This window comes from Festucalex cinctus, chromosome 7, assembly GCF_051991245.1.
Source record: "Festucalex cinctus isolate MCC-2025b chromosome 7, RoL_Fcin_1.0, whole genome shotgun sequence".
NCBI classification, from domain to species: domain Eukaryota; kingdom Metazoa; phylum Chordata; class Actinopteri; order Syngnathiformes; family Syngnathidae; genus Festucalex; species Festucalex cinctus.
The window spans coordinates 1,052,171-1,077,874 of NC_135417.1; the positions used below are offsets into that span (position 1 = coordinate 1,052,171).

Here is a 25,704-nt window from a genome sequence, read left to right on the forward strand (position 1 = left end):
TGGGTCATAAAATAAATAAGGTTAGAAGCTATTTGATATATTTAATATTTGTACATATATACAAACACTTACTTGGGACATGTTTGATTCATCTGCTGCTTAAAACAGCTCTAACTTGCCAAATGATTATTATTAAATGTAGAAAATGTTTTTGAAAATAAAATGTCCTGAAGCGAGTGTGTATGTGTGTGTGTTTGCGCGTGAAAGGTGCGATGTTTGTGATGTGAGCAAGGTGGCGTCCATACAGAAGGTGCAGAGGTGGATAAATTTAATTACGGCTTCAGATATTCATTTGGCAAATATATCAAGGTGGCGGAGACGGGCCCGGAAAAAGGCGAGCGGGCCTGGCAGCCGCTCACAATGCTGACAGTAATCCATGAAAGCGAAGCAGACATTTAGAGAATTTACAGCAAGTGTCTGTGATGTTTGGGGGGGGGGGGGATAAGTAGAAAATACTGCAATCGCCACCTTGTGTTTGACTCTCATTGCGACGCAGGCACACTGAGGAGGTTAATTATCACACTCGCCTGCTCAAACTTCAACAAACAACGCACAAGCAAGCACGTGCACGACGTCATCTGGCATTTGATCGCATACGCAACTAGCTCATTAAGTTAATGCATAATTTATTCAAATTATTTACTAACTTCATGTCCAACTCCCAAGTCACTCAACTGACTTTTGGTTTCAATCTCTATGACTAACTGACAAATTATCCAAACAAATTTTTGGTGCTGCTTCCTATTACCAATTTTTGGTTCGAGTTAATTCAGTTTTTTTTTTTTCAATTTAATTAAGTTAGTGACTTCATTCCTGACTTAACTCACTAAATTAATTTGTACATATCACTCAACTGAATAACTAACAAGCTTAACTCACTCAACTAACTCACCAATGACTTAAGTCACTAACTTTTGGTTTTTCTCTACAGCCGTCAGCTCACTCACTCACTCACTCACTCACTCACTCACTCACTCACGCCAACTCGTTCAACGAAATGACTAATTACTACATTTATTTTGATTTTGTTCTCAGTAACTAACTTACTAATCACCCAACTCACTCACATAATCATTTCGGTGTTACTCGAGAACTAATTCACTCGGTGAACTCATTAATATCATGCCTAACTGACTTATCTAAGACAACTCACTCATTCAAATCATTAACTTCATATTGAACTCACTCAACTAACTCACTAATTATCCGACTCACTCAGCTGACTTTTGGTATTGCTCTCTATAATTCACTGACTGACTCACTCACTCACTTGTTCTCTCAGACGCTCACTCAATCACCAACTTCACACCTGACTTGCCCAACTAACTCACTAATTATCCAACTCACGCAACTGAATTGCCCAACTATCTCAATTAACTCATTAGCTTCATATTTAACTCACTAATTACCCAACTCAATCACTAACTTTTGATGTTGCTCTATTTAACTAATTCACTCCCACGAAACTAACCTGTAGAAATCACTGACTCACTCACTCGCTCACGCACTCACCAACTTCATAATTCACTTGCTCAACTAACTCGCCAATTACCCAACTCACTCAACTGAATTTCTTTCTATAACTAACTCACCCAACTCACTAACTTCCTGCCTAACTCAAACAACTAACCACTTACTCAACTGACTCAATTAGCCACCACACTTTTGGGGGTTGCTTAAGAAACTCACTCAATTGTACATATACTATATATCCTTCGTAATAAAGAGAACATTTGCATAGTTAATGCCACTGTGTAGTTTCCCCGCATGCAATGTACAATACTGTGTATGTTTGTGTGTCACGTCGAGCTGTTATCTCACGTGCCCGTTGTGACATTTGCCGTGCACTGGCAGTGACAGGAAACAGTGACATGTGGAGCGCCTCGCCACGTTGCAGATGCGCAGCGACAGGTGGAGGTGCGCCCACCCCGCGGGGCACTTCCTCTTCCTGTGGCGGAGGCGAGCGCGGGCGGCCTACTTTACCAAAGGCTCGATCGTAATCAGCAGAGTTGATGAAGTGGATCGCAAACCGCACTGACGCGCACCCTTCTGACTTCCGCCTGCAGGGGGCGAGCCTGAGTGGGACACACCCCTCAGGTGTTGCTTTTAAGGCAAAAATAAAAAAAAATAAAAAAAGCCAACAACTGACAACAATGACCTACATGAACTAACCTCAACAACTGTTTTTCTTTCCACCACACATAAATAAAGCAGCAAGTGTTTGCTCACATTGACACATTTAAATGACACAAACTGTACAAACACGTTTATTCTGTCGTTAGAACAACCAACTTCCTATTCAACGCCCCAAAAATGTCTTCCGCTCACTTCACTTTAAATTAATACAATTTAGAATAATCACAAGGGGTTTGATACCCTAAAAAAATTTATTTGGAAAAGTCTTTCTCCACACGCAGAGGGTAAATTCCTTAAGTCACTCAACTAACTAAACCAACACTCAACTAACTAAAACAATAACTCACTAATTCATGAACTAACTTCCTATTGCCAACTCACTCATCCAACTCTCTGGCTTACCAATTCAAGAACTGCCTTACCTACTTAACTCACTCACACAACTCCCGAAAACACTTAACGGCCTATCTCAAAGGTCACTCACCTAAACGTAAATCACTAACTCCCTCACCCATGCAGCTACCTCACTACCTTAACAAACTCATTAACTTATTCAAATAAACTCTGTATTTAACTTGGCCACTTACTCCTTAACTGAACTAATCAACTGACAAAAGAACTCCAACTCTTTAAATAATTTTAAACTTGCTGACTCATACAGTTCACTCAAATATGAACTCCGAACCTCACTCGACTAACTCTCAAACCATCCCTAAAAATATCTCACTCAGCTAACTTCTTCATTCACTCAACTAACTCCTTACTCAGAAATGACACTCTCTAGCTAACTCAATAATTAACTTCCCATTTAACTCAATCAAAAGTTAATCATCTACAGTAACAAAATCCCCTCATTCACTTAGTCAACAGACTGTCACTTAAAAACTCAGTAATTAACTCTCTAACTCGTGATCTAACTTCGGAACTCACTCAATTAACTAAATAAATAAATCCCTAGCTCACTAACTAAATCACTACCTTACCTAACTCATTAAATAACTCCATAACTCTCTAATATTACTACCCGACTAACACATTCACTTACTCACTAACTCACCTCTCTCAACTATGGTAACTTAATGACCAACTCCCCGTATCACTCAACTGACTCCCAATCTCACTCATCAAACTCATTAACTCATTCACTCCCAGCCATTTTCACTGAAGCAACCAGCTTCGCTACCGGCTGTTTTAAAGGATTTTGACTGATTTTGCAAGGCCCACAGAATATTGTGTTCTACTGCTTAAAAAAAATAAATAAAAAAATAAAATAAAATAATAATAAATAAATAAAAAAAAAAAAAAAAATTGGACCTACCAAAAGAAAGATTAGAGTCTCTTCTTTCATCAAGAAAGAAAAAGTATATTTCTATCTGTTTCCGATTTGCAGCAATTAGCATTAGAATATAGCTGTTTCATCATTAGTCACAAATATGCTTAGAATTGTGGGGAAACAGCTCGTTTTCATCATGGCTCTGGTTGAGCCATTATGCTCTGCTGCCACCTGTTGGCCGTTTTTGTAATTATTAACCTGTTCTCTGCATTTGGAAGGCTGCATCAAAGCCATCTGTATGTTCTAGCATAAAAAAAAAAAAAAAGTATAAGTATGTTTTTGTGACAATTAATACATTTAAAATATAACGTATTTATACGTTTTGGGGAGCAAATGAGTTAACAATCCTGTAAACCCTCAACTAATGAATTCAAATATTGACTCCCGAACTCTCTACTTTAGGTCTTTGATGTCAACTAATTTGTGGCCAACCAAGGACATGTCAAACCAAACTTCGTCAAATCCGAGTGGACCTTGGCCTCTAGTTGGAGGTAATGTGTTGAAGAGGAGGGGGTGAAAGAGGGATGATGAAGAAGGAGGATGAGAAAATGCTTGATCTGCGCCACGGGGCATTTTTTCCATCAGGCGAGAGAGGCGAGGGGAGAAAAAAATATATAAAAAAATTTGGGTGGGAGGACGCATTGTGCGGCGTGTCCGCGCCTTTACAGGATTCAGCTCAAGTTTCCTTTGTGCTTCCATTTTGTGGAGGGATTATGTTCTTTGACAGAGCGCAGCCAGCGGAGTGGAGGCGGCGAGGACGGACGAGGGAGGACGTCTTTGTTCGCCGTGTGCATGTGTGTATATGTGACAATTTAAACATTTATGGCCCCCCCACGACGGAATCTATTAGAATTACAGAAACTGAAGAAGAACCGAATTCTAAATTCCTATCAGAATAATGTAATGTTTCCATGTGTGAGTGAGAAGCTCGACTAAAGCAATCGAAGCAACGGGACATTCAGGAGGTTCATTTCCTGACTCTCCAGTTCTATCTAATACCAGGTCAGAACAAAGTGTGAAATGCTGGAAAGCACCAGAAGGTGTATGACTATTTAAAATTTATGGCCCTCCCAAGACAGATACTGTTAGAACTAGTAAGATGGTCAAAGAACCTCTTACTCTCAACCCTCAGGTTTAAATTTCCGTCCGAAAGTACCAGCAATTTGTGTGCTTGTGTGACATTATTTTTTTTTTTATCTATGGCTCACCCAAGAAGTTCTTCTCCTGTCCCTTCAGTTTTCAACAACATCCTGAACTAGGCCCCAAATTCCAGAAAGTTCCATGTGTGTGGCTACTCGAAATCTGAAAAGCCCTCTCAAAACAAAAGCCATTAGAACCGGCCCGATGTCTTTTGGGTTATGAATTACCATTTGGAATAAGGCCTGGAATTCTGAAGAGCACCAGAACATTTCTGACTGTGAGATCTACGGCCCTCTCAAGACGGAAGCTTTTTGGGCTGAAGTGACATCAGTTGTGAGGTTCTTCTCCCATTCCTGTGGTTTTAATTTCCGGCCGGAAGAAACAAGGACTAGAGATCTTGACAGTGCGCGTGCGTATATGTATGATGATTTGAAAATCTATGGCCCTTGAGGTCCATTTCCCACAAGGGTCTTCTCTCAAATCCCGGCCGGAACAAAACATGAATTTTCAGAAATTTGGGTGTGTGAGAGAGAGACGAAAATCTATGGCCCTCCCAAGATGGATGGGACAATTGTGAGGTTGTTCTCCCACGGCTCCAGCTCTAAAGTACCCTAAAGTTTTCCGCGGTGCGTTCAGCGGCAAGTGTGCGTGCGCTCTGCTAAGCGTAATTACACGTGACACCAATTGCTCTGTTACTTTGTATTAAATTATAATGGAAAAACTCCGCCAGAGAATTGGAGCCTAATTGCATCCTCATTTGCATAATTTTGCATATTAATCACATCACTGATGAATAATAAACTTGGGGCAGATTTTTTTTTTTTAATTTATGCACAGATAAATAAATGTAAAAAATATTATATGACTAGCTCATTTCTCTCATTAGCATCAAAGATGAGTGACGTCTTGTTGAAGTCGGGGGAAAATGCAGAACATTTGTGGATTTATTTCATTTTTACAAATATTGAAATTTTGATGAATTTCTAAATATATTTTTTAATATTCCACAAATACACAACTTTGCTGTAATTTAGTGTCACTTTATTAGGCACACCCCACCCTCTCATGTAGCACAATAAGGGGGTCGAAGCATTTTTTTTTTTAAATGTATTAATATCTCATTAAATACTATTTTAAATTAATACCTCAATGCATGTCAAACAAAAGTGATCATTATCTTCTTTTTTTTGTTCTCATTCAACATCATATGCAATACATAATAAATAACATAATATGTACCTAAGAAAATGGTCAATGTGTTTATATTATCAAATTTAAAAAAATAGCTGTGCCATTTGACTTCACTCAACTGTCCTCATTAACACGTAAAGGGTTGTTCAGACTGTTACATTTCTCATTTGGCCTCAATTAAAACATTTTTGGTGTCACATTAAGTGTCAAATTGCAAGACTTGTAAATGCCAAATGGCACCCTTGCTTATTCTGTCACACTGCTTGATATCACACTTTGACTCGCTATATGGCACCGAATATATGGATTAAAATAGGTTATGTATTTACAGTCACACACACACACAAATGTAGACAACAGTGCCTTTCAGTGGCAGTTTGTTTATGTAACCTCACCTCAGTAACAATGTCTATTTTTGTCTTCTAATTCAGAATAGTTTTTTAAATCCACTTTTTATGAATACAATAAATTGGTACATTACATTTTATGAAGCTTTAATATTTGTAGCACAGTGCTTTTTTTAATCGTTCAATTCCTCCCGAATTCACATTAAAGAAATTGAAAAAAAGAAATTATAAAGTACCACAGGTCAAATTAATTGCATCACTTTTAAAATTTTTAAACTATTCACCATATTATGGATGATAATTTTTCTTCATTTGTTCAGTGGCATTTTTATACATGTGAATCCTCAAATGAACAGCTTAAGGAATAATAATATTGCACAATATAGAACCTATATAATACTATATCATCGGTCACGCTATATTAGACCATGCCTATACTATTATCTGTGCAAATAAAGTATATTTTTCTATTCTATTCAAAAATGTATTTGAATAGAATGTATTGAATCGCGGCTTAATGTCAACAATAATATAATCAAAACTACACTAAATATTTTAACAGTTCATCTTATCCTACAAAGCAACATCCACAAGTCAAATATGAAATATATGCAATAAAAAATAAGTCAAAACAATACAACAAACTTGCTAATTGGGGCGTCATTTCAACAAGATCACAAATAGATACATAGCGCTCTCTGCTGGACGTGTAAGGTAAAGACACGCACGTGTCCATCTAAGTGTACATTGGCTATGAAGGTTAGAAAATTATATCATATTTATGTAATTAAAGACAAAAAATATGTAAATTCCATCCGAAATAAGATATGTTTTGAGGCATTGTTGATTATTTCTTGCGATGTTAATCGTTGTTGTTTAATGCCATGGCATAGTTTACTCCTTTCCGTGTGCTAAAGCTTTGAACAGTTTGCTAAAACGACAGACGTTTGTGATTAATTTTGGCTTAAAAAAAATAAACAATTCACCTTATATTTGAGCCTCAGAATTTGTTTTTTGTCCGTTTGTCAAAATAATTAAAATGCTAGTTGCATTAATTAAACCGGGCATACGTTTGATTGCTCTATTAATTAATCATAAATAAGTACATTTAAATAAACACTTAACATGTGATTTGAATGAAATGATTGCTTTTCCTGACACAAACGATGTGAAAGTGAAAGGATCCTTTTAACTGAAATATGTATCATTATTATAATAGTTGTAGTACTATTATATTATTTGTTTTGTTTTTTTTTCTTGTGGCATTCACTTCATTTTGTGACCATCCTTGACTCTCGTATTTTCACAATAACGCTTACAAATGAAATGAAATGACTCTAAACGCAGCAAAAGTTTTGCGATGTCCAACAGTACATGAATGCAGCAGTCACAAGCATGAGCACGGGGGCATTGTGGGGAAGAAAATTGAATGACTTGTGTAAGATGGTCAAAGCAAAAGCGTTGGGTTCAACCCTCCTACCGGTCGTGCGGTCCGTGGTTTCCCGGTCCAACGCCGCCTCTTCCCAGCTGCCATGCTGCGGATCAGCCGCCTCGCAGCTTGCCGGGGGGTCGCGGCGAGCTCATCCGGGATGTGCGGCCGGAGGAGCAGCCTGACGTGCAGCAGGCCCCGGTGCCCCGCGCGAGGGTTCAGCCGGCACAGGCATCTAGCGAACGGTGGGAGGCTCACGTTGGTCGGGCACAACAGAACGTTCTGCTCGCAGCCTGGAGCTGACGGTCTGGAAGGAGGGAGCTCCGGCCGGCAGCCCGACATCTCGGTGGTGGGTAGCCCGGATCCGATCACATGGATCCGGTGTAAAGTGATTCTGCTCCTCATTGAGTTCTACTTTGGCCTGGATGTCAACTCGGATGACTTTGAGAGGGGAGTGAAGCAGGTAACATATAACAAATTAGATTAATGCATTTTATATTATATTAGACACATTTTTTATTTTATTTTAAAGTCACCTCTGGAACTTGCGCGTGCAAACGTCATGTGACCAAACCCACAAAACAGGTGCGCTGTGACGGTCGTTAAATGAGCTCTTAGGCACCGTGACGTCATTTTCAGTCGACAGCGTTTTTTTTTGTTTTTCTCCCCCAAGTAGTAGAAACAGCATGATTTATGATGTTTTCAATTTATTAAACATAAACAGGACTTTAGACATTTTACAACTTGCCTTAAATACATGTAGAAATACATGCTGAATGATGTTTAGTCAGTCGACAGCAAGTGGCATGACAAGGCAACATGAGATGGATAAAAACGGGTGGATTTTGTTGCCGAGTTAATGTTCCACTTACACAATATTAATCACAATATTAATCACACAATATTAATCAGAAATATCTTAGACTAGCGGGAATGTATAGAACATATTGTAAAGAAAATATTTGACTTTACTTCCCCTGTAACCAACCCAGGTTCGAAATCCTAATTTTAAACCTACCTGTCTGCCTATCAGGCATTCGTGCACATCTCCAGCTTGATGTCCAAAGGAAAATACTCCAAACTTATCGGCGTCGTTTCCGTTGAGGTGAGTAATCAAACACCACATCTATATTACTTAACAAAATGTGTATTTAATAATGACCATATATTGTCCATCCATCCATCCATTTTCTTGACCGCTTATTCCTCACAAGGGTCGCGGGGGCTGCTGGCGCCTATCTCAGCTGGCTCTGGGCAGTAGGCAGGGGACACCCTGGACTGGTTGCCAACCAATCGCAGGGCAATATATTGTCATTATGGTGCAGATATTTAGCAGAATCTCTGTGTGCACTTCATAGTTTTATTAGTGTTTATATGTGATGATTGTTTTGGTTTTCAGATGATCCGATACATCGAGGAGAGGTGTCAGGCTCTCTCGCAGCATCATAGGCAGCACCTGGCAGTCTCCATAGATGACATCATATTTTTGTTCCCAGAGGACGTCTCTGTGGTCTTGGATGCGCACGGTCAGTTGGCTGACATTTGCGTGTGTTGCTGCTCCCTGTGTTTTCAAGTAAAAGTTGTTAGACCGTTTGTACTTACCATAACATAGTTACAAAGATGCTAATTTTTGGAAGCCCATCTATGGGGTTTTGCATTATCAGTCTAGTAGGAAGGTAATAGAGCACTGCTGTGAATATCTGCAAATAATGAATGCGCCCAAAAGGGGCTTTTAATTGCATGTAGATACAATATTGCGGAGATGATCATCAAACATAAACATCATGATTCTAGCATGAACTCGTGACACTAAAATGACTGTATTTAGTAGTTAAATTATTCGAGGCAAACAAACCACCTTTACATGAAAACTAATCAGCAGTATTCGCTCACATACTAGCACTAGCAACTTGCTAGCAAAAACGGACATGACACCACACAAGTAAACAAATGCTTAACACAAACAATATTAAGTCATTAATACTCACCTTTTGGCATTTACACACAAAAGCAAATGTTAAGGAATTAAAAAATGGAGAGTAGCTAAGGTCCGGAACATAAATATAACCCCCTAATCCCCCCATTTTGGTGTGCAGGTAGAACGTTTTGCACTATCACCATGAGGCTCTGGTATCTGACGACACTGGACGGTCCCGACGACCCCGAAGCCACCAGGATATTCCGAGTGTCCCCCGGGCAAGACAGCGTCCAGCCAAAGAAAGTGGCCACGGCCGTCTACGAGTAAGTATAAAGTTATGTCGTTTTATAACAAAATTAAGTAAAACACAAAAAATAGAGACTCAATTAAATTGGATGTAATTCAGTTATGGAATATGCTTATAATATGGAACGATTAGCTCAAGACTAATATGGATATTTCATGACTGACCTTAATTATTAATCATTTGTTTTTTAATTTCTTTCAAAACTGATTAATCTAATTCATAACTTGTTTTGTCTATTTAATAGCAATTTAATAGACTCACCGGTAATTTGATTGACGTGGCCTTTATTGCAGTTTAACCAATCCAATGATTCGACTCTTTGATAGAAAAGTCATTAAATGAATACAAAGGCTATTCAATGAATGAATAATTTCACAATTTGATTCAATTACTTTAAACTATTACAGGTGAAACACAATTAAAAAATAGATGCTTATTTTAGTTGCCTTATATATTTGTTGAATTTTGCCCTTAGCTTTTGCCAAAAGAATTGAAAGTTGTGTTGTGTATAAGAAGCCGAAAGGTGATTTTCTTGAGGAAAAGGAGTCCAAGCCTCTTTAGCGTTTCCACAAGCTAATCCTGTCACTAGTTGGAAGTGTGAATGTGACCGTGGCAACTGTTCTAATATGCAGTTGCCCACCTCTACTGTATCACGCCACGCACACTCGCTGCTCTCACAAGGCTTGTACTTGGCCAACATGCTCAATTCTCAAAGAAGTGGACTGGCCTGGACTTTCATGTTGAAAATGTATTTTTCAAGGTCGATTGTATTTTTATTCTATTTTCTAATTTGTTTGATTTGGTTTTTAAATATATGTCTGATCTTGCTGACAAACAAGACTCTTCAGGGTTGAATTAAAAGTAATTTTGTATTATTTATTTGTCAGGTTTCATCGTGAGCTGACAAAGGGAGCGTCTCAGGATTGGATGGTGACCACCGTTTGGCACTGGAACTGGAAACCAACTGGCTGAATGTCATCAAAGAAATTTCAGACTTCCCAGAAACCAAAGCTACTCTGGTCTTTGACCTATACTGCAAGTGAACATGTGACTGTGTTCTGACAAGGTTTTTTTTTTTTTTTTTTTTTTTTTTTTTTTTTAAATACAATCTACATTTATTTATACAAACGATTGCATCTTCAGTGTATTTTGTGTTAATAAAAAAAACACACACAAAAAGTCCAACTGCGTCTCAATGTTTTTCTATTACTAGTGCTGCAAAGTACTTTATGCCTACTAGTGTTCAATTTAACCTTAGTAAACAGATGTTCTGCACAACTAGGCCCCACTAGTAGGCATGCATCATGTACTAGTAACCTCCTGGACCCTACTAGTAGTACCAACATGCCCACTAGTAGTTTTGCCTCACTAGTAAGTTGTCCAACTAGTATGCCCAAGTCACCCTACTAGTTTGCAGTAGAAGTAGAGTACTAACGTGCATTCTAAAAGTACTTCACTGCATTTGTCAAGGGAAAAAGGGGTACAACATCAAGTTTGACCATTTCTTAAGAAAAAAAAATTTGTTGGACCAAGAACACACCACACTGTCTTCTTCGTAGAGAGAAAAAAGAAGACTTGAATGTAGTGTGTAGCAGAAGGCCATAAAAGCGCCACATCGGCACGTCTGCGTCAGTTCACACACACATGATGATAAATTAATTTTTCTGTGGCGTGCTAATGAGATTATGCGTAGCGACGTTAGCTTAGTGACGCGATGTCAACATGACGGCGGACACGGCGTTGAAACGATTTGTCAAGGCGCCGCGTCACTCCCTTTAAATGGCGGCACACACAAAGAAGCCCAGACAGCACGTGTTATTAATTAATATTTTGATTTATTTAAAACTATTTCACAGTGTCAGCGAGTCGAGGCGGCGTGCCAACAAGACGCTTCATTAATCCGCTTAGCGAAAGTGATGGAAAAATAGTGCCGTGAAGCCATAATTGAATTGTTTTGTCTTTTTTTATGCAATTAGACATTAAATAAAATATTCGCACAGTACACATGATAAAAACACATGAAATCATTTGCATGACTCAGTTACACTTCCACAGGTTTTTGTTCTTAAGGTAAATGAAGCAATTATTTTCTTGATGAATGACATTTTTTATGATTTTGTATTGACATAAAATTCCACATTTAGTAGCAAAATAAAAAAAATAGTGAAAATAAAGTTGTCCTTACGACAAATCTTGGATCTCCTGGAGTACCGTTAGGAAGGCTTCCACGCAGACGTCACCGTTGGGATGCCTCATGGACGCCAGCTTCCAGGCCTCCTCAAATGTCTCCTCGGGAATGTTTGCACCCATGTTCCTGAAGATCTCAGCAATCTGGCAACAGGAGATGGAATATTTATGACACAACAAAAAAAGCTCTTTTAAACAATGCAAATATAAGTGAGTGGAAAGCTCCTGTCATTAGTAAGCATGCTGAGCAAACATTTTGGGGGAAATGCAACGATTTAACTTTAATTTCGCATTAATTGGAAGTCAAACTTAACCATTTCTTGACAATAATGTTATATGTGTCCTCCCTAATCTAAACATGACATGCTTTTTTTTTTCTTTCTTCAAAAGAGACATGACATGACATTCTGATTAATATTACATTTGTGGAATATAAGTTATGCAGCAAAATACAGCCGTTTTTATCCATCCCAGGGGGTGGCCATTTTGCTACTTGCTGTCAACTGAAGATGACATCACAGTTGCTCGGAGCTCAGGCAATAACCAATCATAGCTCACCTGTTCTCTGAAGCTGAGACCTGAGCAACTGATGTTATTTTCACTCGACAACAAGTGGCAAAATGGCAGACTTCTGAATAAAAACTGGTGGATTTTGCTGCTTAACTCATATTCCACTAACGCAATATTGCTTCATGAAACATTATTGTAATGTCAATATTAAAATAGAAAAAAAAAAAAGTTGCCCTAAATAGCATGAAAACGGTCAGTGTGTACCAATTTTTTTTGCACAAATCCAGCATATCGACATCACATACTTCATTCTTGGAGCGTGGGCAGAAGAAGTGATCCTGGTAGACCCCCTCGCGTCCATACACTGACGGCAGCACCAAGTCCACCGCCGTGGTCACGTCACCGTAGTTGACGTTGTCGTTGATCCTCCGGATGCGCGGGGGCGCGATGTCCGTGCGGATCGTCGGTATCCCGTAAGTGCGAGTGTCTAGGGGGGAGACTGTGTATTTTTCACTCAATCATCATTTTCACCCAGAGCAGTGAACATACATGCCTGTGAAAATTGTTGTACGATCTGTTTGTATGTGTTGAAGCTCCATGTGTTGAAGTTGCAAGTTCATTTGTTTTCTTATAAACATAAATAATGCATAAGGAGTGTGCTTAAATATAATTGACTCTGCGACTTTTACTAGATGTTTGAGGCTCCCCCGCAGCAGCCCCAATGAATGAGGCAGTGGTGATGAAGCGGTCCGAGGGCTCCGATCGTCTGAGGGTCCTCACGGTCCTCTTCAAGCTGCCACTCCTGAACGGCTCCAGGTCATCGGTTTTCAATAAAGCGCCAGGACCAGGAGGTCCAGACGATCGCAATTTGAGGTCACAGTCCGAGCCCGTCTGGAACTGGGCTGAATCGACACAGGAAAAAAAAAAGAAAAAAAAAGTGAATTCCCTTATATTGACAAATTCTGCCCTTGTAGAATTCAACTCACCATCCATGACCAGCCGCTGATCCCGTCTGTCCAGCGGCATCTTTTCCTTCAAGTTGAGGAAGTTGGCAAACTCCAGGAAGTCGATGGATCCGTCTCGGTCGAGGTCGCAGTCATTCACCACGTCTTCCAGGACGGCCTCACTGGCGCCCACCTTGAATTGACGGCACACTTCCTGCAGGTCCTCCTTATCGATGCGCCCTTTGCCTTTCTAGGAACAAAAGCGCCATGCGAGTCACTGCTTAGGCCGCCGCAGTTATCAATCAAGCCATCTCCTGGGCCGTTTTGTGAGCAGACAACTTCCTGGTTTGTGGATGGAGTTCCTATTTTATTTCATACATACTATATGTATGTATGGCACTCGAATTCTGTGTTCATTGACACTAATAGTTTGTCCAAGTGGTGTTGCCATAGCCTCTTTCTGACCAATCAGTGGCAGGTGGTATTTAGTCCTTTAGTGAGGACTTAGCCGAATTATACATTGCTTACCTTTTGACTTTTTTGGAGGGAATTTTAATTCTCTCAACTCAACTCAACCTTATTTATAAAGCGCTTTAAGGACAGGCATCGCTGTATACAATGTGCTGTGCATAAACATAAATATCGGTTATGCAGTAAAGAATAAGGTAACAAAACAAGAACAAAGCAAACATTTTGAAGTGCGTATGCAAGTTTTGTTTTGTTTTTACAAGTAAATAAATTATCATGCAGACGGTCACATGGCTTTATCCACAAACCAAAATATAGCCAAAATGCTCTATACTACACTGTGATTGGCCAGTCTACATTTCAGGGGTGTGGTTTTGCAAAACAAACAAAAACAAAAAAAGGGTTTTGTTTTTCACATTTTATGTGACATGGTAGAGGCTGGACAAGTGTTTTTTTTATTTTTATTTTTTCCATTAAATTGCACAAAAAAAAAAAGGAAAACAAATCCACCTTCTAATCGGGTCAGAAAACAGAAATCTACAAAATAATCCTTGTGAGTCCAGATGTACCTTGTCATAGTGCCTGAAGGCCTGCAGCAATGACGGAAAGTTCTGCAAGTTGATCAGTTTGAGGCGGTTCCGCACGGCCCTGGCCTGGCAGCGCTGGCGCTCGCCGGCTCGCACTCGTTTGTCCGTCGCTTGCTCCGGCGAGTGGATCAAATCCGCGACGTCTGTGGAAACGTGAAAACGATACGTTCTCATCTCAGCTTACGCCATCCGCTCTCATAAAAGAAAACTCACTGTATTTATCTTGTGGTATGACGATTCCAAAGCTGTGGTCTGGTGGCAGCTCAATATTGTTTCCTCTCCTCGGAGAAAAACATTGAAAAGTTATAAAAGTTGAAGTTTTGACATATTGAGTGTGACACATAAAAAACATACTTCTTGTTCATGTTCCCCATTTGTTGTTCCAACTTTTGCCTGCTGTCTGGCGATCTTGTCCATGTGGGGTTTGGATTGTACATCCTTCAGCAAATAAAATATTTTAAATAAACACTTACTGGACAAAATTCAACATGCTTGAATCTGAACTCCACAGTTTGTTGTGCTATTTTCCCATCATCCCAAATAATTCAATTATAGTTATTTTATGAAAATTTGGTAGAAAAGGTTTTTTTTAAGTTAATAGTAATTTATCAAAAAAAGAAAAATTATATGAATATGAAATAATATATTATTAAAACACAAATATATAATCCATACATACCAAATAATAAGATAAAATAAATACCAATTATAAAATAATCTAAATAAAATAGATCATATAAATGTTAATAAAATATTTAGGAATCTAGAAAAAATATATAAATAGATTGTTTTCACAGGAGGATTCGGTAAATTACATCAAAAATGTTTTTTGTTTTAGTTGATGCTTCTCTTTCTTGCATTTATCATTGCTGTCTTGTACAACTGTGTGCATTAATCACCATCATCACAATAATCGTTGAGAAATGATAATTGATTGACGGTGAATTAGAACTGGGCAATATTTCCTGGAAACTGCTGCTCGGCAAACACCCACAGTTACATCATCTTACATCATCGTGGGATTGCTAATGTTAGGACCAGGCTTCGGAAAATAAATAGATAGATAAATAAATATAGTTGCTGTCATATCACCTGGTGGATTCTCCCAACCACCGCAGACTTCTGTCAACGTAGCGTCCATCTTTGTGATAAAGCGTCTGAATCCCAAAGCGACTGTCTTTATCATAGTTGTACTTCCTGTCAATTTGCTCCCCTGGAACACAATTACAATTTGGTACAATCATAATATTCAAATTTGTAATACAAATTCATAGTTTTTATTGCGATAATTTTCATCACAAAAAAAAAAAAAAACATTCTCGAATTAATACTTATTTGACAAAGTTCCATACAAACTTAACATTTTATTTTACGTTCATATTTCTGCCAAACAGGTAGTCTCGATCAGCTCTAGATTAAACATGGTTGACATTAATCTCTAAAACCCTACAAACATTTAGAAGTCAATGAATGAGGTTGTTTTTTCTTTCCATTTTGTGGATTTAAAAAAAAATATATATTTTTTTTTTATTCAATGTAATTTTCTATGCTAGATTTACATTTCTGCTAAAAAAAAAAAAACGAAATCCAGATCTGCTCTATATTAAACTCGGTTGACAATAAATCCTAAATCTCTGTTTATATAAAAAATTAAATGGATGGGATTAGATTATTTTTGGTTTTGTTCAATTTTGAACAATCTTTGGATCTATTAAATCTGTCTTTGACAATACAGCTGTACACGTTTGCCTTTTTTTTTTCTTTTTCTTTTTTTTTAAATACATGCAGAGTTCTCACCAGCAAAGTATCCGTTGTGAGTGCGAACATAAAACTTGTGTCCCTCCTTTTCCTCCTTTTCCAAATCCCCCGAAGTTTTAGAAGGATAAATAACAGTGACGGCATCCACATCTGCACACACACCAAAAAAAGAAACAAGGACAAGTGAGAAACCACCAGACTCGAAGCCTTAAGAGCCTAATTGAACTGACGCACCTCGATGAGTTTTAATTCCAAACCTGGTTCGCTCGTTATACCAGGTGGGAAGTCCGACAGGGTCTGGCGCACGGCCCAGCGGCGCCTTCTGCTGCGAGGCGTACATGGACTCGCTGAACTCCTGCAGTTTCTGTTGGAACTTGCTGAGAGGTGGCGGGATGATTATGGCTGTAGCCTACCACAAATATAACACAGGAACTATCATTGTTTGTATTAATATAATATATATTCCATAATATATGGCATTAATAATAAAAAATGCTCATATTTGACAACATCATGTCACAATACATTTGAACTAGATGGCAAAAGTGTCACATGTTAATTATTTCTAGTCTTAAAGTATAATCAGAAGTCCCTTTTGAATGTTTTCAGAAAACAATAAGACAGAATTTAGCAAACAGGAAGGGTCCACACTCAATTCCTCAATTGAGCTGACCTTTGGCAAACGCTTGGTGCGCAGGCCGTGAACGAGCATGTCGGCCACTTTTGGGTCGTTGGCCTTCCCGTGGTGCACTCGGCTCATGCCCGGGCCCGGTCTGTTGCTGTTGTGGTACTTTCGAACCACGGGCGGCGTCAAGGGCTGGGGGAAAAAAGATAAAATAAAAAAAGTGTAAATGACACTGTTTTGACATTTATCACGGCTTGGGAAAGAGTGGAATATGTTGTACTATGGTTGCATATGTGTAATTTGCATTAGAGAGCCTTCATATAGACCCTAAAAAAAAAAGTATCTGTCTTCAGATTATTTCACACGGAGATCCCGCATCAGAGCTGCAGTTATCTACCAGCGAAGGCAGGATATGGCCATGATTGCTTTGTGACACTGCATCATCCCATCCAATAATTAAATGATGGATATAATTGCCAGTGTCTATGATAGACAGCCACAATTGCTTTCAACATGACAGGGCGGGGGAAGTAAGTGTTGGGTGATAAACTCCACTGTCTTGCCTGTCCCGGTATTATGCATCAGCACCATCTATACTGAACAGTGGAGAAACAGTGGAAGCCACAAACCAGCAATGGCATCTTTGATACTACCTATAAAAGTGGAAAATTGCCTGGAAAACATTGACACCCATTCTGTGTCTGTCTGTGTCAATCACGCATAACAGCGACCTGGGGAAAAGTGGAAATATGTTGCCTCCCAACAGGAAAAACTGTTTTCAACACAATAGGCAGGAGAAGTTAGACGTAAAAGTAGCTGACCGACTTTGAGCCCCTATTCCAAATTTGTGCTGTATTATTCTGAATCAAAATTGGATCAAAATTTCGAGAAAATTTCATCTTTCAGACCTTCGATCGGGGACACAAATTTGGATTTCAAGTGACTCAATGTGTTTACTCATTGCCAGCTGACTGATAATTTAGTTTTTAAAATATCTATACGTAGTGTGAAAGCTTGCATGTAATTGTTATAGGGTCCCTCAAAAAGGCTATTAAGGCTCATTACAACTTACCCTTTTTACATAAAAAAAAACAAAAAAACTTACCCTTTTTATATCATGAAAACAAGTAGCTACGCTGTCCCCAATAGGGGTTCGTTTTCCAGCCTGGCGTGGGGGGGGGGGGGGGGGGGGGGGGGGCAAATGGCACAAATGATTAAGATAAAATCAGCACACCATTTCAAAGTCACAAGTTGGGCTAAACTCTGACAACACGTATTTGTTTACTTACCCTTGGCATGTGCGTTATCTTCAGTGCGTCTGACATATTCACCTCCTAATTGACTATATTTACAACAATTAGCAACTAAAAAGAAAAATATATGTTCCCCGAGGGGGAAACACGAGTGCTAGCTTACTCTTCGTTTGTCGTTGCCTAGCAACATTTCAAAAGCCGACAAGGTGATATCTTTAAAAATAAAAATAAAAAAAAAAGCGTTTTATTTTAACACAAAATAAGAGCGCAAACTAATAAACGCAACCGTACATAATAAATGTGTGTGAAAAATGTTTCGGGGGGAAAAAAAAGACAAATATGAATGACGTGTAGACGAACGAGTTACATTTCTACTGTTTGAAAACATCGCCATTTTTGTGATCACTTGTCAGTCTGGTTGATGTTTTATCCCGCGAGGAATTCACACACATAAACTAAAATATCCCAAATTGATAAGAATGGAGTCGCGCGTATGATTGGTGGGGTTCGGTGAGACGTAGGAGGATTGCCAGTTGCAGTCATACGATCTGTCATCATCGCTCGTACAAAGCCAACAGGGAAGTTGAGACAAGTGGCGGAGCCTGCTGGAAAAAAACAAAAAACAACAAAAAGAATAATTAATGTTTCACTAATTCCGGTAGACATCAAAGTGCGTAGTTTTGTTTTGGGGGGGACTCAGTGAGCAACATTCGGCAGCGGCGGTGTCTCTTGGCTGGGTGAGTAAACGAGCCGATTACGAGCAAGCTAGCTGGCAGCTAACCGGAGCGGGGGGGGGCTCCACCCGACACGGCCGCGGCTGAAGAAACATCCAACCCCGAGCGCAGCGCCTTCTTTAGCGGGATAGCTTGCTAGCATTATCCCGCCGCTGACGACGACGCTGGAGGGGGTCGAGCTAACCCGCTAACGTGGTGACTCGGGCAGGTCCGACCGGTTGGATTGACGCCACTTGTTGTGTTATGATGATAAACATGGACGCTTGTGAAGCATTTTGACCACGTTTGTCTGACCCAAAAGACAGCGAAGGAGATAGTGACGCGTTAGCCAGCTGTTAGCCAGTGACGGCTAACATCATAGCTGTCACTAGCAGTACACACCCAAATCTACCGCACATAATGTCAATGTTTGCTAAAGCGACATTAAACACGATTGTACGCACACGCTCGGCGTGTCAGCGGCTCCAAATGACATCACACGCCGTCAAGTAGACATTACCACCGGCTTGAATTCTCTCGGTGCGACGTTACGAACTTCGAATGTAGCCGCTCGGCTAACGTTAGCTACTATTGTGCTAATTCACGCTAATCAACAACAACCCGGCACGTTGCTTAATTAATAAACTTGCCCTTGTTACACGCAGATGACGGCAATTAGCGGTCAACTGTGATAAATTAATCCTGTGGTTTGTTTGTATAGCAATGTTAGCGGAGAAAACTCAGTGTCCTAAATATTACCACATCATTTTCCAGAACACTATTCTATGGCCATTGAGCAGGACTTGTGACGTAAAATGATGATAATATCAGGCTCCAAATTAGAATATTAATGGCAGGGCTTAGGCTTATCATGGAGGCTGTCATAGTCGCTGCAACTATTTGTTGTGTTTGTCAAAGCAACCAGTGTTTTGTTTGTCGTGTGACATTGGGAATGCCAAACCATTCCGATGACTCAGTGGATGTGAAACAGTCGATGCTATCATTCAAGTCTGTAACTAAGGTCATCACTGTGTAGTGAAACACTTGCACCTGGGAGATCAGACACTTCACTTGGTTACACCAAAAGACTAAACACAGCTAACCCAGCGGCGCACATTGTCCTCGCCTATAAACAAAAAGCCGCATTAACCAATGTGTACTGAGCAGCCACAACACTGGTTGTTAGCTTGTGACCGTTTCCAACAAACTAGTAAATTGACTTTTTATTTTGGGACTACATACCAAATCTAGAGTCTTGGCGTTGGACCGGTCGCCATTAAACATTTTTACAGTTTCACAGTTGTAACTGCCCCTCTGGAGGCAACTACAAAGAGTTTTGTGCTTTATACTGTACATGTGACATTTCCCCTTGTGTGTCCGCAGCATCCACATCAGGAAGCGTCCAGAGAAAGCGACATGGCAAGTAGAGGCGGAGCTACCCGACCCAATGGGCCCAACGCCGGCACCAAGATCTGCCAGTTCAAGCTGGTGCTGCTGGGGGAGTCGGCGGTGGGGAAGTCGAGCCTGGTGCTCCGCTTCGTCAAGGGACAGTTCCACGAATTCCAGGAGAGCACCATTGGAGGTTTGGCTCTTGTCTTGTCACAGTGGACTATTTGCACTAGGTCCGTGATATGGTCCCTGCTACATTCACAACAGCAGGAAAATGAACAGATACTATATTTGGCCCCATAAAATGGCTGACAATAACACTGCCGTCCATATTGCGCTTCCCACAGCCGCCTTCCTCACTCAGACGGTATGCTTGGACGACACGACGGTCAAGTTTGAAATCTGGGACACGGCCGGTCAGGAACGCTACCACAGTCTGGCCCCCATGTACTACAGAGGCGCTCAGGCCGCCATCGTGGTCTATGACATCACCAACGAGGTACGTCGCAAACATCCGTCCATCCATTTGCTGTCGCGTGTCCTTATTAGAGTTGCAGGTGAACTGGAGCATATCCTGGCTGACTTTTGAATTTTGACTTGGAGAGATGTGGGGTATACATTTAGACAAACAGTGAGATTGAGTATCACAATTGATTTTTGGCTGGTGATATGTTGGGCAACCTGAACTGGTTGTTAGTCAACGGCAGGGCACATGCAGTGTTGACAAATAACATTTGGACCATCTGTCCCTTTTTGAAAAATGAAATGTGGTCCTTGGGTATAAAGTCTCACTTGCTGGGCATCGTGGGTAACTTACTGCTGCGGCTGTTTCCTGTGCAGGAGTCGTTCGTGCGGGCGAAGAACTGGGTGAAGGAGCTGCAGAGGCAAGCCAGTCCCAACATCGTCATCGCACTTGCTGGCAACAAAGCCGACCTGGCCAGCAAGCGAGCGCTCGACTTCCAGGTATGTGAAAATATTTGTGCAGTTGTTACTTTGTTCAGTTGGATCAAAGAATTGCCTTCTCTTTTAACCCAGTACATAGAATATTTGTTGTTAAGAGTACTGTTACTTTAATGGAGCAGTTTTGTTTTTTTTTCCCCAGAACTGAATAATTTTAAAAAAGTATTCATTCATATGTTTCTATTCATTTCTCATTCAGTAAGTGGTTAATTAATTTGTTGTAAATAGTTAATGAAATGTAGTTAAAAAAAATAGAAATACATTTAATGTATTGATTTTATTAAATAGTGTTAGATTGCCAATACGTAATTAAATTAAAATCAAACTAAATTTCAGGCATAACATGGACAGAGCCCAACTGCAAATAGCAAAAAAAAAAAAAAAAACTAAGTAATTGACGTTCCTTTATTATTGCCATGAAAGAAAAAAGGAAAATAGCGCAAATAAGTTGGAGATAGGGTTTAAAAAAAAAATGCAAATGTGCAGGAATCCACTGTACTTTTTTATTTATTCTAATAAATTTTCCATGTTTTACATGTATTGTAACACGTCATGAATTGTATTTAATATTAATTTTTCATTAAGTAGTCAGTTGGTTTATTGTAAACAAAGTTTAAAAACGTCTCATAAGATTAGCAATTTTACATGTTCATTTTATTTATTTTTTTAATAAATAATTGGATAATTAGCTGTAAACAAAAACTCAAACACGAGAATGAATTATGAACTTTTTTTTTTGCTTACATTAACTTTGAAAAATCATTTTTTTTTGTATTGAATAATTGTTGTTGTTGTTTTTTTTACATTACATTAACTACAAAAATAAATTACTTTGAGTAAAATGAAACTATTTTATATCTGCGAATGGACCCATCGCCCAATCAGCTCAAAGTATTGTACTGGATGTCCCGCCTTTCCCGAGCAGATCACATTGGAGCAGTCCCAGGCTGATATTGTGGAGGAACTCCTTTGAGTGATTCAAATTATAAATCTGGTTCCTGCCAGGTTGCTTGAATGTAGCGGTTTTAAGGAATGTGAACAACAAGTGTGCTATGAAGCTGATGTAATGGAGCTCATGTTGTGTTCAGGACGCACAATCGTACGCCGACGACAACAGCCTGCTCTTCATGGAGACGTCGGCAAAGACGTCCATGAACGTCAACGAGATCTTCATGGCCATCGGTGAGCATCTCGTCTAGAATGTTTGTTTTAGTCCGTACGCCAACATGCGCAACGCAGCTCATGTTATATTTGCGATACCGTATTTTCGTAAATAGCTCAAATGTAGCAGTGTGGCGGTGTCTATTTTTTGGGGTGAATAGCATTTATTAATATTGAAAGTATATTACGTCATGTGAAAGGTTTGTTTAAAAAAAAAAAAAAAATCTATATATATATATATATATATATATATATATATATATATACTTTAATGGTGTGGCCAAATATAACTGTTTGCACATTGTCTGACAATTTTGTCGTTAATCATCTCCACATAATGCAATGTTATCTTTAATGGTGTGTTTACAAGATGCACTAAAGGCCCTTTAACCAGGAACGCTATTTACCTGCAGTGTGAAGGGGCCTTAGGACTCCACACTTATGCTCCGAAAGACTATTTACAGGCTGAGTGCTGCTGTTTTGGTTAGCGACAGCGTTCATTATGGGATCAGAAATTAATTATTCAGTCAAAATTAAAATATGTCAAAGGATTTTTTAAACATATTTATTTTAAGTAATCAATTTAAAAAAAAAAAAAAACACAAAACAAAAAAACCCATTACATCTATATGTGAAATTTACCATAAACATTTTATTATTTGCCATATTCCAAATGACCATTTTAATTGGGTACCCCAAAACTTAATAAATAAATTTATAATAATGGTGATAATAGGGACGATGATGATGATAATAATAATAATAATAGTAATACATTTTAACTAATTTTAAGGGGAAAATGCCCACATTAACTTACTTATTAAATTTAAATGTATATGTAATTCTTAAAATATTTTATGTAGTGGATTTTTTTTTTTTTTTGATGGAATCTATTAACCAATTATTTAATTATTTGAGATAAATGAATACATTTAATTGCAATGATTTTAGGGGAAAAGTTAACCATATTAATCAAACAAAATGTGTAATACATTTATTTTTTGGTTTGTTTATAATACATTTTTATTTTCATGAATAAAATCACTCATTTCAAATATGAATACATACAAATCATGTAGAAGTCTTGATCATGTAAATGCTTGATGGGGCGGACTCAAGCAAGGCATGGGCCATCCTTTGCTCACCTTGTTGTAAGTTGTAACCCACTTATGTATCGCAATGCGCAAGACAATCCTTACGATTTGATTTTTGCGCAAAAAGCTGTAAAACACAACGAAAAACGTGAAAAGCTGGTATTGACGGCGCCGTGTGATGATGTCATTGTAGCCAAGAAGCTCCCCAAGAACGAGCCCCAGACATCCGGCGCCAGCGGCGGGCGGAACCGGGGCGTGGACCTGACCGAGACGGCTCAACCCAGCAGCCGCACCTGCTGCAGTAACTAGGAGTGGTCCCGTTTAAACAACCCCCCGACAACACACACACATACACGCACACATCAGCTTCCTTACATTGCTCCTCACCACCCCAGTTCCAAATAGCGAAAGACTTTGTATAGCTGCATTTCTAAAACCTCTTTTTTTGATGTTCCTCCTCTTTCTTTAAAAAAAGTTTTTTTAAGAAGTGTACATCAGTATAATGGATGCATGTTATCACTACAACGCCTGAAGCAAACATCTCACCCTCTCGTCGTAAAAACTAACCCCCGCAACGCCGACGCCCCTCGCCCACAAAATGGCTCTCATCATGACACGTCCCGGCCTTTTTCCCTGTTCTGTCAAGCAAAAACCCAACAGGAGGGATTTCTTCTCGTCATCCCCCCCTCCCCCCTTCCTGGAGGATTCGTGGATTTTCCCCCCCACCCCCGAGTCAACACCGCACGTGTAGAAATGACCACACAACAAAAGAGATTCCGAACAATTGTACAGTTGGTTATGCTTTTATTTTGATTTTTTTTTTTTTTTTTGTATTCTCTTCTCGTCTCCAACTGGTAAAGCTGTGGTGTTTCTTTTTTTCTTTTTTTTTTTTAAAGATTATTCTAATTAGCTCTGTGTAGTGTTATTAACAAAACAAAAACAAAAAAAATCAACTCTGGTGTCACGTTGGAAAGAAACTTTTAATCGCATTGCACACAGTGTTGCTCATCATGTCTTCATTTTATACGAGCGAGTGCTTGTGACCCGGAAACGGCTCGATGGGTTTTAACCACACGACGGGCCCGATCGTATTTTTGAGTGTCTGAATACGACTTAATAAATTGAATAAAGGTTGAATCTCTTGTATGCCTTTTGCTCTCCGTTTGTGCTTGAATGAAATAGTAAAGTCATAATGCCAGTAAACATTTTAAATTGTGCATACGCTAGCAGCGACATCGCCATGGTATACATTTGAGAAGAATTTTTAACAGCGTTTCTATGTCATGAATTGTGACTGCTTCATTCTGAGCATTGTGGGATCCCATTTGAGAAAACTGGAGCCTTGATTTAACAGACAATTTGGAGGAAGGGGTCATCTGTGTTTGAACACATCCAATACAGTACAAAATTTTGTATTTGTTTTCATTAGTAAGTACACAGCTGTTCCAATTTACAAAGATGTGTGTTCTTGCGTGCATTTTTTTTTTTTTAGTAAGATCGTGCTCTGCGTTCTTCATACTGAGAAACGGCCGTTGTTTTGACGGGAAAGTTGCCCTTACCAACATGGCTGCCACATGGACACACTTTTTAGCCTGCCTAAAGCATTAGTCTGAAACAGGAGACCAATCTCTGCCTGTGTCCAAATTCACAAGGCTGGGTCCTGCGAAGGCCGAATTTGTCGGCTACATGACGTCACTCGACAGCACGCACGGATTTACATGAATGAATTGTCAATGTTGCATGTCGGTAGTGCATTGACTGACACCCCATTCATGTGTAATCTGTGCGTTTTGTGGAGTCGCGCCGGGAGTGACGTCATGCAGCCGACAAATTCGGCCTTCGGAGGAACCAGTCTTGTGAATTTGGACAGAAACTCTGTTGATGGCGATGGAGAATTGTGGTCAATTCTTGACCTAATACTTTGAAGAAAAAAAAACTGCACAAATGTGCATTTTGAGTGGACTGAGCGCCATTTTCTGTTTGTTGGAGGTGAGGGTGTGTCAGAAGGGAAATACATGTAAATACATTTTCCGTTCAAACAAACAATGGCGAACGGATGTTTGTAACTAAAGCCTATCTAGCCTTAGAAGTACATTACATGGATCCTTGCCGAAATGTGTGTTTCTTACCTTTTGTGGCCGTCGTAAACCAAGGAGACCCTGTACCTGCCCCTGCATTATCGTGTGGCCCTCTGCGGCAGTTTCCTGGCATCGCCACAAGGGGGCAGTATTGCAGCCTCACACCTCTTCATGCT

At 39.5% G+C, this 25,704-nt stretch overlaps 4 protein-coding genes across 8 annotated transcripts in view; 2 read left to right on the forward strand and 2 right to left on the reverse strand.

Moving 5' to 3' along the window:
* satb1b (SATB homeobox 1b) overlaps positions 1-8,153 on the reverse strand; it is a 99,937-nt gene extending 91,784 nt beyond the window's left edge. Inside the window, exons 1-2 of the mRNA XM_077527550.1 lie at positions 8,113-8,153; positions 7,628-8,017 (exon numbers count right to left, since the gene is read on the reverse strand). The gene's annotated coding sequence lies outside the window, so the exon portion shown is untranslated. The remainder of the gene's footprint in view (positions 1-7,627; positions 8,018-8,112) is intronic.
* LOC144022616 (m-AAA protease-interacting protein 1, mitochondrial) lies at positions 7,558-10,872 on the forward strand. The gene is made up of 5 exons (XM_077527559.1): positions 7,558-8,039; positions 8,610-8,681; positions 8,976-9,102; positions 9,673-9,817; positions 10,689-10,872. Exons 1-5 carry the CDS (start codon positions 7,680-7,682, stop codon positions 10,771-10,773), a joined length of 789 nt encoding a protein of 262 aa, XP_077383685.1. The 5' UTR covers positions 7,558-7,679; the 3' UTR covers positions 10,774-10,872.
* efhb (EF-hand domain family, member B) lies at positions 8,951-19,876 on the reverse strand. 4 transcript variants are annotated; one of them, XM_077527554.1, is made up of 15 exons: positions 19,311-19,876; positions 18,170-18,735; positions 17,986-18,045; positions 16,929-17,072; positions 16,490-16,664; positions 16,295-16,405; positions 15,590-15,710; positions 14,852-14,935; positions 14,711-14,778; positions 14,480-14,640; positions 13,485-13,692; positions 13,188-13,400; positions 12,804-12,985; positions 11,987-12,132; positions 8,951-9,137 (listed from the first exon to the last, which is right to left on the reverse strand). In XM_077527554.1, exons 2-15 carry the CDS (start codon positions 18,203-18,205, stop codon positions 9,104-9,106), a joined length of 1,743 nt encoding a protein of 580 aa, XP_077383680.1. In that variant the 5' UTR covers positions 18,206-18,735; positions 19,311-19,876; the 3' UTR covers positions 8,951-9,103. The 4 variants fall into 4 exon arrangements, with proteins under 4 accessions (XP_077383680.1, XP_077383681.1, XP_077383682.1 ...); XM_077527555.1 differs by lacking the exon at positions 19,311-19,876 and adding an exon at positions 18,915-19,264; XM_077527556.1 differs by lacking the exon at positions 19,311-19,876 and having other exon boundaries at positions 14,711-14,775; positions 18,170-18,908.
* rab5ab (RAB5A, member RAS oncogene family, b) lies at positions 18,551-24,596 on the forward strand. Of its 2 annotated transcripts, none has more exons than XM_077527560.1 (6): positions 18,551-18,870; positions 20,230-20,428; positions 20,583-20,734; positions 21,076-21,198; positions 22,284-22,377; positions 23,644-24,596. In XM_077527560.1, the coding sequence occupies exons 2-6, from the start codon at positions 20,263-20,265 to the stop codon at positions 23,757-23,759; spliced, it is 651 nt and encodes a 216-aa protein (XP_077383686.1). In that variant the 5' UTR covers positions 18,551-18,870; positions 20,230-20,262; the 3' UTR covers positions 23,760-24,596. The 2 variants fall into 2 exon arrangements, with proteins under 2 accessions (XP_077383686.1, XP_077383687.1); XM_077527561.1 differs by lacking the exon at positions 18,551-18,870 and adding an exon at positions 18,927-19,075.
* The last annotated feature ends 1,108 nt before the right edge of the window (positions 24,597-25,704 follow it).

Bases quoted from the DNA above. Each gene is read 5' to 3' on its own strand.
- LOC144022616 (XM_077527559.1), top strand. From the start codon at position 7,680: ATGCTGCGGATCAGCCGCCTCGCAGCTTGCCGGGGGGTCGCGGCGAGC. The intron at 8,040-8,609 runs GTAACATATAAC...TCTGCCTATCAG, and splicing joins TTGAGAGGGGAGTGAAGCAG to GCATTCGTGCACATCTCCAG. The intron at 9,818-10,688 runs GTAAGTATAAAG...TTTATTTGTCAG, and splicing joins GTGGCCACGGCCGTCTACGA to GTTTCATCGTGAGCTGACAA.
- efhb (XM_077527554.1), bottom strand. From the start codon at position 18,205: ATGTCAGACGCACTGAAGATAACGCACATGCCAAGG. The intron at 17,073-17,985 runs GTAAGTTTTTTT...TTTTTCCCCCAG, and splicing joins GTTTTCATGATATAAAAAGG to CCCTTGACGCCGCCCGTGGT. The intron at 14,779-14,851 runs GTATGTTTTTTA...TTTTTCTCCGAG, and splicing joins ATGGGGAACATGAACAAGAA to GAGAGGAAACAATATTGAGC.
- rab5ab (XM_077527560.1), top strand. From the start codon at position 20,263: ATGGCAAGTAGAGGCGGAGCTACCCGACCCAATGGGCCCAACGCCGGC. The intron at 20,735-21,075 runs GTACGTCGCAAA...TTTCCTGTGCAG, and splicing joins TCTATGACATCACCAACGAG to GAGTCGTTCGTGCGGGCGAA. The intron at 22,378-23,643 runs GTGAGCATCTCG...ATGTCATTGTAG, and splicing joins CGAGATCTTCATGGCCATCG to CCAAGAAGCTCCCCAAGAAC.